Genomic DNA, 16,588 nt, shown 5'->3' with positions numbered 1-16,588 from the left:
AGAAAAAAAGATGACCCCAGGTATCCTCAGGCCTTTGTGGCTGACCTCATGGACATCTTCAGCAAACACCTGCCCTTCCTGTCCTGCTATGCTCAGAACTAAGTTTGATTTGGTCCCCTAGGGCAGCCGAATTCAAACATTTCCAGAAGGGCAGTGGCTGATGTAGCTTGTCTTCTGCTCTTCTGTCTGTTTTTACATCACACTGAGTCTGGGGTTGGATCGATTGTACACAGATGAGTCTGTGTACAAAGGAGGGCATTTATTGGACTGTGGACATTCATATAAGTATGCCTCTTAACCCAGTTATCTACTCAATGTTACCCTTCGAAGGGTAACATTCAGCATCTCTGTGGATGGAGCCAAAGCCTGTGATCCTGAACAACCACAATACGATTAATCAGCCATGATATGCATATGAAAAAAAAAGAAAAGTCAACGCACTGAATGGGAGAGAAATATTCACAAATGACACATCAGATAAAATTGTCATTTATATATAAAATATATAAAGAACCCATACAACCTAACACCAAACAAAATCTAATTTAAAAAGTAGGTAGAGGACATAAATAGACATTTCTTCCAAGCGGACATACAGATGACTGACATATGAAAAGATGTTCAACTTAACTTATCATCAGGGAAATGCAAATTAAAACCACTGAAAGATATCATCTCACACCTATTAGAATGGCTATCAACAATAAATCAACAAATAACAAGTGCTGGTGAGGATGTAAAGAAAAGGGAACCCTCATGCACTGTTGGTGGGATTGTAAATTAGTACAGCCACTACGGAAAACAGTTTAGTGATTCCTCAAAAAATTAAAAACAGAGCTGCTATGAGATCCATCAATTTCACTTCTGGGTATTTATCCAAAGAAAACAAAAATACTAATTCTAGAAGATATATGCACCCCTATGTTCATTGCAGTATTACAAGTAAGAGCCAAGCTATGAAAATATGGAAGCAACTTACATGTCCATTAATAAATGAATGGGTAAAGAAAATGTGAGTGAGATATATATATATATATATATATATATATACATATACACACACATATATGAATATGAATTATTATTCAGCAATACAAAAGAATGAAATCCTGACATCTGCAACAACATGGATAGGCCTAGAGGGTATTATGCTAAGTGATATGTCAGACAGAGATACACAACATCTCATATATGGAACCTAAAAAAACAAATAAATGAAGGAAGGAACAAAACAAAAGAGAAATAGACCCATAGACATAGATAACAAGCTGATGGTTGCCAAATGGGAGGAGTGTGAAGGAAAATAATAAACAAACAAACAAACACACACCAGTGAAAAAACAAAGGAAGAAGCAATGGATTCTCTCAAAGTTAACAGCACACACCTTCACTGAAAAGGTAAAATATAATCAGGCTGTTTGAGGACAATTTCATGGGATGTCTGTAGAGTATATTCCAGGTTTCAGAGTGAAAAACAAGAGTAGAGAGCAATGGTATTAAAGACCATGACATACCTGAAGAGTTCAATTTGCCTAATATGTATGGTGTGTGGAGACAGCATGAGGGGTATAGAAAATCAAACTGGGAGATAAATGGATATATTTTGAAAAATCTTACAAAATAGGTAAAGGGGTTTATACTTTATCCCCTAGGTACTGGAAAAGAGTCTTGGTAGGTTTTTAAGCAAGGAAGTGGAGGTTGGGGCAAAGGGGTCAGGTAGCATGATCAGATTTATGTGTTAGAAAAATTATGCCAGTAAGCCCTGGCTGGTGTGGCTCAGTGGATTGAACACCGGCCTGCAAACCAAAGAGTTGCTGGTTCAATTCCCGGTGGGGGAACATGCCTGGGTTGAGGGCCAGGTCATGTCCCCAGTGAGGGATGCATGAAAGGCAACCACACATTGATGCTTCTCTCCCACTCTTTCTCCTTCCCTTCCCCCTGTCTTAAATAAATAAATAAATTTTTTAAAAAAATTATGCCAATAAGTCAGGTAGTCAGACTAAGTCTTAAACTATGGCAGTAGTGGTGAGAATAGGAAGACATGAATCCCAAAGACAATTCAAGCCAAATCAACAGGGCTTCATGACTCATTAAATGTAGGGGTTGTGAGAGAAGGACACTCAGGACATTTTTAATTTATACTACTGAAGGGATGGTGATGCCTTTGACCATAGAAGGAAATACATGGAGGGAGAAACAAGTCTAGCAGAGAAAATGAGTCCAGCCTGTGACCTGCTGAAATGGAAGTGACCATCTGACAGTGGATCATGGACATGTGATTGGAAATCTTCAGAGACCCATGTGGCTTGGGTAGATGGTGGAGGACCTGGGAGAGGGTGCCTTTACCATTTGATCTAGTTCTCCTTATTTTTATTCTGTTGTACTTACCAGGAAACTTTCTAATATTAAAATTAGCTTTTCAAATTGTATTTTTATTAACTTGATAATTTTACTTTCAGCCCTTCAAGGTTATAACCTTGAATGTGGCTTATCATTCATTCTTTTCTGTTTAGGACTCTTGCAGAAGCAAATGAGGGTTGATATAACAGACAAATGAAACTCCTGAATTTGCAAAGTTTAGTATTAGCTGTAACCATCCCACTTCCTCCAGTGCAGACCCCTCCCTCTGCCCCCTTACTGATCCTGGGCCTTGCCTTAATAGCCAGCCAGCCTATCTTCAACATCACTTTTAAACTACAGGTATAAAAATCATGAAAACTTAGAGTAGGTCTGTTGATCTTTACTTTTATAAAACTTGTGGAAAATGGATTTTGAAGCATATTCATTGTTATAAATGACATATAATCTACATAGAAAACAAATTATACAAACACCTTAGCAAAAGTCACTTAGGCTGAAAAAAAATATATATTCTAAACATAAATAACCACTCAGCTATTAAAGCAGGTTTAACGGTCCCTCCACCTGGAAGCCTTTGTTATCTATGAATTGATATTGGAAGCATGTGAGACAATAAAATTACAGCTCTAAAATTTATCAATCAGTAATTCACGGGAGCCCTGAACACAACTGCCTAAGGGGTCAAGCAAATAAGGCAAAGAAACAAAGTGGGAGCCTGTGAAACAGCCAGACTCAGAGCTAGAAGTGCCTGCCCTATTAAAGGGCAGAGCTACTACTTACACGAGTGCCAGCCAAGTTGTTATAGAACAGACCTGGGGGTGGGGGCGTGAATGATATACTATTACCAAATGGACCCACCCATGTGCTCCAGAGGAGGTCCCCTCACCTCCCCCCCACCCCCTGCCGTGCTAGGTACGCCTTGCCTGCTGCCAGGGAAAGAGGTCTCTCAATGCCAGAGACTGGTGAAAGGGAAAGGGATTATTTATTTAAAAAGTTATACAGAATTAGAGTAACGACTTAATGTCTTCATTAAAAATACTAGAGCCCTTCAGAATACCCACAAACAAACAGTCCTTCCTTCTCCCCTTTGCCCACTCCGGGGTACCGTATCTCAGGAAAAGAAGTAGAAGTCCGTGTTTCCGGCACCCTCTGCTACGTGGCCACCACGATCTCCAGGTAATCCAAAACCATGTGGCACCTTCTTATGGCCCACCAGCAAGAGTCCTTTCACCTCTTTTCTTCCAGGCAAAGTCTCTCCTGCTTCCTAAGCCACGTGGCAAAAAGGAGCACCCCAGAGCTGCAGTCCCAGCTTTCACCAAAACCACGTGGTCTGCCAAAAAGCCCCACATGGCTGACAGGCCTGGGTTTTAAATCCCAGCACCAATCTTCCTCTGCCGCCCCATTTCTGACTCCTCCTACAATCTGTTACACCTGCCAGCACTCCCTATTCTTACAACTTTACTGGGCTGCCATTAGTAACTTGGGGCAGGTGTGGCCCCATAGCATGGAGCCAATTGTCTCCAAGCTCTCCTGCAGGGGCTGTAACCAGGGGGAGTTGCCTCCCAGTTGCATCAGGGGTTGAAGTCAATCCCATCCCCCTGGCTTAAAGTATGGCCACAGCTGTTTAACATATCTATGAAACCAGTTAAAGGTTATAGATATGTTAAACGTCCATTCTAGAGGTTATCTGCAAAACTGTTGCTATTCAAAACAATTCTCAATGGCCCTGCTCCATGCATCCCATCCCCCAGCTCAGACTTGTGGGGGTGAGGACATCCTATATATATTTTTCTAATATTTCCTGGACACCCTGAGTTCTGGACCCCGTTACAAATCCCCATTTGGGTCCCACCCCCTTGGCTGCACCCTGTTACAAAGTGTTGTCGATAATTCTATTTTCTTCAGGGAGCCAGAAACCCCATGTAAAATTTCCACAATCTAAAAAACATCATGTGGACCTTTGCTCTAATTGTTCCCAATTAGTGAAGTTTTATCACACTATATAGTCCCTACCCCTTATCCTCGGGGACTAGGGTCCAACACCCTCAGTGGAAGCCTGAAACCGAGGATAGTACCCAACTCTATAGATACTTTGTTTTTCTTTCTGTACAATAAAGTTTAATTTATAAATTAGGCACAGTAAAAGGTTAGCAACAATAATTAATAATGAAATAATTATAATGATATGTAATGATAAAAGTCATGTGAACGTGGCCTCTCTATTATAATATCTTACTGAACTGGATGCACGGCCAAGATGAGAGGGACAAAGGGATGATCCGCATCAGGGCAGAATAGAACAGGGTGACATAAGCTTTCATCGCGCTACTCTGCACGGTGTACAATTTAAAACAATACTTTTTTATTTCTAGGGAACTTCCCAATTAATATTTTTGGACCATATTTGACAGAGGGCCACTGAAACCGTGGAAAATAAAACAGTGAATAAGGTGGGACAAGTGTACATCAATTTAATCTATTAAATAGCTGATGAAGCTAAACCATTGACTATGTAATAAATTTTTGATGTTTAACACTAACTATAATTTTAAAAATAAACTTCTATCCCAAGCATAATAATCTTATTTTAATATCTAGCTGGTATCATGATTTCTGTCTTAAGGATGCCAAACTTCTAACAAATAAAAGATGAACAGACCAAGTTTACTTTTCAATTTTAACAGAATGAAATATGTGTTACAGAAAACCATTTTTAGTTTTTTCAAAAAAATTCACACAACCAATGAACGCACCAGCACCAAACATTAGCTAAATTTCACAGATGCAAAAATACTTTTAAATACTTGCCATTGTTCATAATTTGGTGGTCTCTAACTAGGTTTCATCCACAGCTCTAGTTAAGTTCACCTTGACCCCGTAGGTGGTTTTAGTCTGACCACCGCGGAGACCAGCTATGTAAACCTGAGGCCTGGGCACGCCAGTGCTGCTTTCCCTCTTAGACTGTGTGCTCGCATGCTTTGAAGGATACATCTGTGAACAATTTTCTCTTCTCATGTGACTAAGATCAGTTTGTACCGAGTGAGTAACTTTGTGATGCAAATTGGCCTAAGTAGAAAGAGAATACATAGGAATTAACATTTCTCTAAAGAACGAGTAACATAAAATATTATCAGGTACCAGTTAATAATGCCTACCTATTTTTCTCCATCCCCAAAGAAATTAGTTTTACAACATACCATTTTTTAATAAAACATTAGAATGTTAGGAAATCTAGAATGTAATAGAAAACATATTTTGTCACAAAGAAAACATATTAAATAATGAAAGTGGACCCAAACAAAGAACATGCAGGTTCAAACTTACAGTGAGCTCAATTATTTGTTAATATCATCTTCTAATTCCTTCATGACTATACTTTGAGATTCATACAACCTGGATTTTTCTACCATGCTTGGTTTCTATTTTTTAAAGACAAAAATTAAAGATTTCTATTGTCCTGTTTAAAAATGGGCTTTACCCAAGACTTTTAATATAAAAACCTCTGGTGTTTTCAGGTTATATTTTACATTATTCTGCATTTTGCTTACTCCTTTTGTGGATTACTAGTAAACATAAAGTTAAATAGATTACTCAGGCTGAGAAACAAGGAGAAGTCTATAAAAAGGAGAATACGAGTTACTGAAGTTATGGTGAAGTCCAAGAAAAAAACTCAGAAGGCATGTGAGTTAAGGAGAGATGGGTATTAGAAGAAATGTTTCAGAATTTGAGATACTGCAGGTGATTGAGAACCAAAATTGCTTTCCCCACACACAGTGCATTGTCTATATTAGTATGAGTTTACTATTCCATTATCTTCATTAGCATAATTTTACTATCCCAAGAGACTCTTGTCAAAGCAAATAACTAGACTGTTCATTATAGAACATACTGAAAGATGCATCAATTCTTCAGTAGTAAGCATTAGCACATAGATTAAGCACTAGGATTCTTTGCATCCCTTGCCTCAAAAGTCACCTTGCTTTTCCTATCAGTGCTGGACTGCTTTTTCATGATCTTTATTCAACCCAATTCAAGGCCCTATCTCATCCCCCAACCTACCCTGGCACTCAAAGACCTGCCTTCAACCAAACCTCAAATTCTCAATAAATTCTACCTTGCAGTTTCTCCTCTGAGATGCTGCCAGAGCTCTGTTGAAGTGCTGGTTTCCCTCATGACTTTAAACCAATATACTACTCAGTTCTGTATTATCAGCAGGTTGTGTTGGCAATATATGGGGAGCTGGCATTCAACACAATGTAATTCTAGGGGATAATTAAGTCTACAATGGGAATAAGAATGAAGTGGATATTGAAAAATGAGAAGAGAAGGCTCATCAGTATAAAATTTAGCCCCACTACCAACCAGAGAAAGCCAAATATGCTCGTCAAGCCAATTACATAAGATGCCCGACTGCAGTTTCCTCATGTCAACAATCTCCAATCAGAGAATAACAAGGGCACTTTTTTTCACTATAAAGCTTTCCTACTCTTCTCCCTGCTCTTGAGCCTCTGCCAAAGATGAATGATGGTGGCCGGCTCTCTCACTATAGCAAGTTCTAAATAGCCTGTGTTCTCATTTGGGTCATTTCATTTATCTCCACACCTGTTTTCAGTTAAAGAGATGCATAAAATATGCTTTAAAAAACACCCTACAGATATAAAAAGTGTTTGCTGTCTTCATACTACAATTAATTGTAGTTTAAAATGACAAGACACTATAAATAGGGTGAGTGGGGGGAATTCCACTGAGTCAGATGGGGATGAGAGTTTCAAAGACAGGTTTTAATGGTAGGCACCCACTGTGCCTGAAATGGCTGAGAATCAGGGCTAGAGAGCCCTGTGTCTGGAGAGAACAAGTTCACAAGAGGGGACAATATTTAAGATATAGCAGAGGTATAACATTCTGCTCCTTAAAAAAAGTCCAAATAAGAGAAGGGTATATTTGAAATGATTGGAGGAAGTTAAGAGTGCTTTAAATACTGGTACCTCATAGAGTAACACAATAAACTAAAACTATTATATAGATCAATAGAGAGAGAAATTATTATTGTTCTAGTTACTGGTTGTATAATTTGAGAATAGTTTCATGCTCTGTATTTCCATATATGCTTCAAATTAGAAGGAATCTTTTAATGTAAAGCTGGCAAATAATAAGTTAATGCTGATTATTTTTGTGTTAGCAAAGAACTCTGTACAACTCACTATTTTATAAAAATAATTTAATTTATCAACACTATGAGTAACAACATATTAAAATTTCCCAGCCTATAAGTAATTTTAGAAAATATTGTTACAAACCAATTTTATAGCTTTTCTTCTTAATTCCCATTCATTCCACTCATATGACCTCACAATTGTTGGTGGCAATATGTGTATATCGGTCTGTGTGCTAGTTTCACTCTTTGTAATTGGTTTTATATGTTTCTTAACACCCTTCATCTAAAGAAATGGAGATTTGTAATTAATTTTGATAAAAAAATAAACATTATTTATAGGTAACTAATAAATTATTCAGCTAAAACTGACAAAAGATTAGGAAAAAACCCAAACATTTTCGAACATGGTATATACTTGCAAAATACCAGCAGAGGATATAAGCTCATAGCTATATGAAATTTATTTTCCTGGGCATTGTGACTTTGTGCATGGTTTTGTGAATTTGATATAGGAGGTAGATTTTGGAAGGGGAAAACCTAACGTCACTCATTGCCAAGTCAAATGCCCCCTCTCTGACTTTCACAATTGGTAGTATAAGTAACATCTTGTTAGAAATGGACAGAAGTTTAAAATAGCCATTAAATATTAGGTATAAATCACATTTCTTTAAAGTATCGGAACATCTTTAGGATATATCTTAATCTCAAACTAGGCATGTGAGGGGAAACTCAAAAAAACCCTGGAATTTATTTGTAAAAAATTGTGTATTTATTTTTAACAGGTTTAAACTTTAGTCACCTCAAAATACTCTCCACCTGATGCAATACACCTAACAAGGCACTTTTCCACTGCTCAAAACAGTTTTTGAACTGGTTGATTTTGATGCCATTTAGTGCTTCTGCCATTTTTTGTTTCACCTCTTCCAAAACATTTCCCTTTCAGAACTTTTTCCATCCCAAAGAAACAAAAAAAAACATCGCTGGGGGCAAGATCAGGTGAATAGGGAGGGTGGGACATGGGGGTTACACTGTTTTTTTGTCAAAAACTGCTGAACACTCAGCACGGTGTGGGCAGGTGCGCTAATAAGTCACCTATGAAATGGGCAAATGCATTGAAAGAGTCTTCCAAAAAATTCACCGAAGCCAAAGGCAGCCTCTCACGAAAACGACCAGCTGGTACACTGATACAGATGGGTTCCTGGAACACTTACCTAGAGGGAGAAGCCTGTATTACAAGGGGCCCGCTCTACAGAATACAATTCCAGGTTTTTTGGGGTCCCCCCTTGTGCTTAGATTATTATCTAAGAGGTGGTTTTTAATTTTAGCTGAATATGTTAAGTTTCTGCTGCGACACCCAGAAGTTCACTATTACTATTCAAATACTAAGTACTATTCAGTAATTCCATGCTAAACAAAATACAACTATGCTGGATATGAAGTTGTTGGAGGAGTGACAGAATTTAAGGAGCTCAGTCATAGCACAAAGGAGAGAGAAAAGACTAACTTTTTTCCCAAGTCAAGCAACAGATATGAGTGCATACCATTTAACATAAGATATAATTTCTACCTTCAAAATAAACTTATGATATAAAGAGGCAAATAAAAACATGCTGAAAAGATAATTAATGTATAATTATCTATTATTTATACTGTATAATTACTTATTTATACAGTATAAATAAATGGCAAGTAAATAATGACCACAGCATTGGAGGGAGATAACTTACTTCCACAGGTATTGAAGGTCACTGAAGAACAGCTGGGAATTACCATTTTGCCGTGTATAATGTGCACTTTTTTGCCCAAATTTTTTAGGGAAAAATAAGGATGCACATTATTCATGGGTAGTACTAATTGTGTATCTATGTAAATGTTTTTAATCTTTTATTTATGCTTATGTATTAAAAGTATCACTCTAGAAAGCAATAACAATATCCATATGCAAAATGATACTCTGGAATACAATAATCAGTTTTGTTTCTAAATATAAATAAATAAAAATTGAATTAAAAAATTAAAACGGAAGATTTTTTTCCTGAAAGTTTGGGCCAAAAACGTGGGTGTGCATTATACACAGCAAAATATAGTAAACAGAAAGCAAGGGAAAAACAAGTCCAGATGTATAGGGGAAAATTATTCCTTAATGTAAAACTATGCATTTTTTACATACTGCACACCTATCTCCTTACTCGATTCTAAACTTTCATTGTCTTTAGCTATCTTACAACTCTGTAGGTTATAAATAAAAGTGATACCAAGACCAAATCATTCTTGTCTGTACACATGCAAATTCATAATTCCTTCAAGGTTTTCCGTAGAACCTAATAATGTCTCAAATTTACATGAAAAGTAAAGAGTCAAGTACAGTCAAGATTCTTTAGAGAAAAAAAGACGGGAGAACATTATCAGATATTAAGGCTTATAAAGTTAGGCAAAGGCACAGGGATTTTTTAAAATCTGAATATTTGAACAGAATAGAGGGCCTGAAAAAATAAGCCCATATTTAAAAAAATAAGGCACAGTGGGGAAAGGAGAGAGTATTGAACATACAATTGGGGACAATTCATTATTCAAATGGAAAGAAATTAAAATTAGATCTTCACCTCCAACCAGACACAAATATCAAATCCAGGTGATTAAAGATTCTCGTGTGAAAGACAAATTTATATTTAAAAGAACAATTCCAGAGACTATCTTTATGATCTAAGAATACATGATGGTTTCTTAAACAAGACATAAAAGTTCAAGACAGAAAGAAAAAATGAAAAATTATATATTAAAATGAAACACTTTTGTTTATCAAAAGATACCACAAAGAGAATGAGAAGATATGTCACACACTGAAAGAACATCTGCAAAACATATATCTAGCAAAGAATTAGTATCAGAAATACATTTTTTTTAAAAAAAACACCTCCTACAAATCCAATAGAAAATTGGGCAAAAGACATAGTAATTTCACAGAAAAAAATCTGGCAAAAGTTATGAATAATCAATGTATAGAAAGGGAACTCTGAACAAGTAATAGGTGTGAGAAGATGTGCTGAATTCCACTATCAGAAAAATATATAATAAGACAATAATGATATACCATTTTAAATTTATCACATTGGCAAAAAATTATATGCCCCGGTAAAGGAAGTGCTAGCAAGGTTATAGGAAAGTGATAAGCCTCATGGACTGACGTTAAATTGGTCCATTTTGAGAGCAACCTCTCTCAGTTGAGCCAAAAATGGTACGCCTACCATTTGGCCCTCATACAGAAGGATACTACATACGCCAATCTCTTTCCACATCAGGAGGAACCTATAATGTTCTGGAGAATTCCCCATCCAAAAGGAGTATCACATTAATAGACTGGTAGCACTGTGTTAGAATAAGAGCGCCAACGGAACTGTCCAGGGCTTGGCTGCCACAGCGTCCCCCCACACCACTCCCCATCCAGTTTTTCCTTAGCTTGTTGCCAGTGTCCTTGCCCAAGTGTTCAGACTACCCTCTGTACCTCACTGTCACCATCCTACCCTCTTCCCAGTCACTGCTTGGGTCCCTGCCGACCTGGTCAGTTGTACACAAACCCGCCTGCCTCACAGTCAAAACGTTGATGAAAACTTTAAAAAAATTTATACGATGTATTTCAGGTTTTTATTTTAGTGAGTTTAAAAGACAGGAATTGAACAAAAGAAGCAACAGAAGGAATGATGAAAAGGTGAACAATAAAAATGAGAGACAAAGAGGAAGACAATGAGAAGATACAGCAGAATGTGAGCCCTGTACAGGCAGCATTTCTTATCTGTTTTGTACACTGCTGAGTCCCTGGTGCCAAGAACAGCGCCTGGTACACAGTAAGTGACTCAGTAAACATCTGCTAAATGAATTAATAGGCACCAACATACAAACGCAGCATGTTGTGGCCTTTTAAACTTGTGATTTAAATGTTAAATTATTTTACAACTCTATGTTATCAATATGCTATCTGTGCTGAGCTCCTTCAATTTTAGATAAGAAAATACTGTAGTTTCAATTATCTATCTTCATGTAGTCTTTCTTATTTAGATTTCTCCAGTCAAATTCATCAATTTGACTCTTTATCCTGCTTTCACTATTCTTTGTAGATTTTCTTAGTTTCTATCTTCAGATGCAAACACCTTTCAGATAACCTGTAAAGGCCCTCATCTGACTCTCCCTCTGCATGGAATGAGGAACAACAAAAATATAACTTCTAAATTAGCTATATTTTTAAGTGTGATAAATTCTTAAAATATCAACCCCATTTACCTCAGAACATGGAATGAGGGTTTCAAACTGTTGATGAAGTTCCAGTAGTTGAATTAATTCTGCATTTTTTTTGGCCTTTTCAGTAATTAAATCAATATAATTGTCAGGGTTTTCTGCAAATGAATATGCAGCATCTCTGGTATTGAAAGTGTAATACTTTTCTTTATGTTTCAAAATTCCAATAGCTGGATTTCCTGAAAAATAAGAAAAGGAATTGAATGAGCTATGAATTATTAAGGGACTGTGTGTTTGTAATGCACCCATGGAACCATTTTCTTTATACTCAATTTTTAACATTACTTGCGTTTTTATTTTGCTAAAATGTTACAAAAAGCAATTTTAAAGTGTACATTTTGTTAAATTATAGTTTATGGGAAACTCATATTATATTAATTAATTTTATATGTTTTTATTTTAAAGCATGATTTTATATAAAAATATTTCACCATCCAGATATAGGTGTTTAACTGTCTATTATGAGAGGTCAATCATCTGGCAGTTTTCTCAAATCTCCTTAAACTACACTAACTTCCATATAAACACTGTTTTAAAAATAATTCTGTAAGAACTACAAAAGTGGGACATCTTTTCCAAAATGTAAGTTTTCATGTTAGAAAGTATTTCCCGCCCTGGCTGGTGTAGCTCAGTGGATTGAGTGCCAGCCTGCGAACCAAAGGGTCGCTGGTTTGATTTCCGGTCAGGGCACATGCCTGGGTTGCTGGCCACGTCCCCAGGAGGAGGTGCGTGAGAGGCAACCACACAGTGATGTTTCTTTCCCTCTCTTTCTTCCTCCCTTCCCCTCTCTCTAAAAATAAATAAATAAAATCTTAAAAAAATAAACTAAGTCATGTTAACTTACCAATAAATTAATAAACAAACCAACATTTTAAAAAAAGGAAAGTATTTTCCACTGTGAAACGTTACCACATAAAGTATGGATTATTAAATATCCACATACTTTATGGGAGTTATATTGAAAACAGTAATTCTGTCTTACTTATTTATTCTTTCATTTATTCAACAAGTATTTATTGACCCTGTTCTTGGCGCTGAGGATGCAAAAGAAAACAAAGTCCCCGTGCTCACCAAGTCAGCAAATATACCATAGGCCAGAGAGATCAGTGCTACAGAAAAATAACTAAGTAAAGCAGGTTAAACACATGGTAAAAGGACAGCGGTCGAGGTTGATATTTTCAACTGGGTCATTAGGGAAGGCTGAATAAAATGAGGGACAATATATACATCTATCTGGGGGATGGAGCTTTCCAAGGAGAGAAAATAGCAAGTGCAAAGGCCCTGAGGTGAAAATGAGCTTAGCATGTTCAAGAATAACAAGAAGGGCAGTGAGGCCGGGAGTAGTGAGCAAGGGAAAGAGTGGCAGGAAATGAAGTCAGTGAGGTCATCTGAAAATGACCAAGACTGGTAGGATTTAACTATTGTGGTCTGCAGTCTCCAACAGAAGAAGGGAGGTGCTACAGAATCCCCCTCAGGAAGTGCAGGTTGCTGCTGCCCAGAAAATAATATAGCAGGAAATGATGTAGTAAATAGAAATAAAGTAGCCAGCACTAGCTTACTCAGAGAGGATTCTAAAACCTAAGCCCCACAAGCCTTCTACGTTTCTCTTTTCCCCCTTTCTTAGAATCATAGTTTGGGGAAGCTGGAAAGGACCAAACAGACCTCCTAGTTGTTCCTTCTTCTTTTCCTGAGTTGGAAACTGAGGTCCACAGAAAGCATAAGATTTGCTGAAGGTTACTCAGTTCACTAATGGTATAACTGGGACTAGAAATCAGACTTCTGAATCCTAGCCCATAGCTTTTCCAACCACATCATACTACCTCTTCTGTCATCACACACTCATGTTTCTCTGGGTTTGTGTCTCTTATGACTCAAAGGGAGGAAGGAAGGGAGAGGGAAAGAAAGCAAAAGAGAAAAACAGAAGAAAGAGAACATCAATCTACATTCCATTGCTCTACTTCTTCATGGATCTTGACTGTGTTCTCCTCAGTATCAATGACCCTCATATGGGTCTCAGAAAACTACTTTATCAGTTTCCCATGGTAAACTTTTTGTTAATCCCGTTGTGAAAAGTCCAATACCATAAATACGAGGCAATTTGTGTGTTCTCTAGCCTGTATACACACAATCCCAAAAAATATCTGTAATAAAAAAGAATACCCAACTGTGGAGTATAACAAAAGAAATAAGAAAGAAGAAAGGGAAGGAGAAACATAATGGTATAAGGGAAATAACACACAACCTTGTCAAACTGTTTTCATTCTAGCCCTAGCCAACTTCTGGTTATCCCAAATTCACACAGGACTTTTTGGATAATTATTTATTTCATCTCAATTTCTGGTTTACTGTTTGTTTTAGAGAAGCTCTAGTAATAGCAAGAGAAATTATTTCATAAGAAATTGAGCATTTTTTAAATAGTACCTGTCTTATACAGAAATCCTGATCCATGTTAGTGGAATGTAACCATAAAGTCACAGAGAATATTTTTAAATAATCATATCAGTCAAATTAATGATTCTCTTTCAAGTAATTCCTTTGGGGGATGATGTATTTTAGTAATGTCATGTAGCATTTCTTTTTTTTTTTAAGATTTTATTTATTTATTTTTAGAGAAAGAGGGGAAGAGAGGGAGAAAGCGAGGGAGAGAAACATCACTGTGTGGTTGCCTGTCACATGCCCCCTGTTGGGGACCTGACCAGGGACCCAGACATGTGCCCTGACTGGGATTCAAACCAGCAACCCTTTGGTTTGCAGGCTGGCACTCAATCCACTGAGCCACACCAACAAGGGCTCATGTAGCATTTCTGCCATCCATCACTAGACATATATATCAGCCCCCATTTATGATATTACAACATCCATATTTTATCATATACACATTCTATCACTTATCATTTGAATTATAATTTCTTGTTTATGTCATTCTACCAGATTATACTGTGAGCATGTCAAAGATGAACACTGTCTGGATCATCTTTGTAGCTCCTTTCCTAGTTCACCATCAGATCCAATAAAGTTTTAAAAAGTGAACAAGTCAGTGACAGTGACAGCACTTCATTAAAATAAAAAAAATAAGGAAGTGGGAGCAATATTATTTCCAATGATATACCTGGAAGGAGAAGACCATCTGTTGTAGCAAATGTATAACCACAAAATCCCCGATACTGAATCAACAATTTATCAAAATTTGCTGTTGTTTCTGGGAAAAGCCACTCTTGTTTTCTGTAATCTACCGGATGTACTCTCTCTTCTAAAATGAAAGAGGAGGACAATGGGAAGAGTAAACAATCCAAGGAAATGAGCAGAAGAAACTAGCTGCTATGTGACAGAAATGGATCAACTTCATTCAAGATGGTGCAGCATTTTATACCAGGTGGCAAAATACTTTGAATATGATGCTTATATACTAGGACTATTGCTTCTTGAAACAGTTGAGAACATTCTGAACAGAAAGAGTCAAGGAAATATCTCTGTAATTTAATTTTCTAACAAGGTGTACAATTTTTGTTCTTTATACTTTAAACACTCTTCCTGGTGTCAGTTGGCTAATCTATTTACATTTGATAAACAAATTGACTAATTTTTTTCCACAAATAAAAACATGCATTTATAAAACACTGATACCCAAGATTCTTAGCTATCGCAATCCTACTGCACTTCTGTGCCTGGCTCTATGCCAAATGCAGATACCACAAATGAGTTTGTGCTGCAACTAGGAGTAAATGCATACTTTGGAGAAAATAAACGTTCCCTCTTTATTTCCTAGTATGCCTGAAAGCCTTCAACAGTTATGACATGTAGCAAGTGTAAATTAAATTCTTTCAGAATAACGTTGGGTCTCCTAATTCACTGGAGCAATATCTTGACAGTGTTTTAGGGAATATGAAGTTTTGATGTATGGTGGGAAACAACACGTCTAAATCTAAGTTGCAAGTAAACTGTTTTGCCGATATAGTTAAGTGTAATATCTATGCTGAAGTGACTTTAACTTTTCAATTTAATTTAGTAATTGCATAGATATGCTGTTTTAATAAAAATAAAATCAGTAAGAAAAATAACTGGAAGCATGCCTTTGAGTCTCTTTGATTTTGTTTTTAGATTTTATGTGTTCTAACAGTTTAAGAATGGAAACTGCTGCTTTATTTTTATTTTCCCCTTTTACAAAAATAGAATTTGAAAAGAAATTTGGAGAGTAAATTATCTAATTTCATCTTCTGGACAAACTTTCTTTTTAGGCAACAACTCAAGTGCCAGGCCCTATTTTGGCATTTCTCATGAGTTTTAAATTGTCTTTAAGATAGGAGGGAACAAAAAAGTAGAAAGAAATTTAGTAATAAAGACAGGTTTTCAAGAATCAATGGATCGCTTAAAGGGTCTAAAATAAGCTCAATTAATTTTGAAAAATTAAGTTTATAAATTTCAACTTGAATCTGAGGCAAATAGCATTCTAAAGAAATGAGACTTTATACAAATACAGCAAGGATTAATATCCTTTTCTACTACAAATCAATAATAAAAATCACTAATATTATAGTAGAAACACATAAGCACAGAAAATCATTGATAATAGAAACACTAACCATAACATTAGGAATAGTTAACTGAATAATAAGATATCCAGTTTACATTTTTTTATTTTCCAAATTTTTAATAATGAAAATTATCTTACAATCAAGAAAGATGTCCAATACTTTATCAGAAAATACAATATGAAAATTTTAAAACAAAAGAGTGACATTATTCTAGAGGTAATTTTAAGAGGAAGAGGAAATAATGGATGAT

General features: G+C 36.4%; 1 protein-coding gene across 6 annotated transcripts in view; it reads right to left on the bottom strand.

The window, feature by feature from the left end:
* Nucleotides 1–2,906: 2,906 nt before the first annotated feature.
* The window catches only part of CFAP206 (cilia and flagella associated protein 206), a 33,002-nt gene continuing 19,320 nt past the window's right edge, over nt 2,907–16,588 (bottom strand). For 5 of the 6 annotated variants that reach the window (XM_045188543.2, XM_045188545.2, XM_045188541.3 and 2 more), the window contains 4 exons: nt 14,916–15,056; nt 11,792–11,985; nt 7,659–7,799; nt 2,907–5,427 (listed from right to left, as the gene is read on the bottom strand). In XM_045188543.2, the coding sequence (XP_045044478.1) occupies nt 5,197–5,427; nt 7,659–7,799; nt 11,792–11,985; nt 14,916–15,056 (707 nt within the window). In that variant the 3' untranslated portion in view covers nt 2,907–5,196. The remainder of the gene's footprint in view (nt 5,428–7,658; nt 7,800–11,791; nt 11,986–14,915; nt 15,057–16,588) is intronic. The other variant, XM_045188544.3, reaches the window with a different exon arrangement.

The sequence above is a fragment of the Desmodus rotundus genome, chromosome 11, assembly GCF_022682495.2.
Source record: "Desmodus rotundus isolate HL8 chromosome 11, HLdesRot8A.1, whole genome shotgun sequence".
Taxonomy (NCBI): Eukaryota; Metazoa; Chordata; class Mammalia; order Chiroptera; family Phyllostomidae; genus Desmodus; species Desmodus rotundus.
Note: the sequence above shows the minus strand (reverse complement) of the source record. Positions and strands in the feature narration are given on the sequence as shown.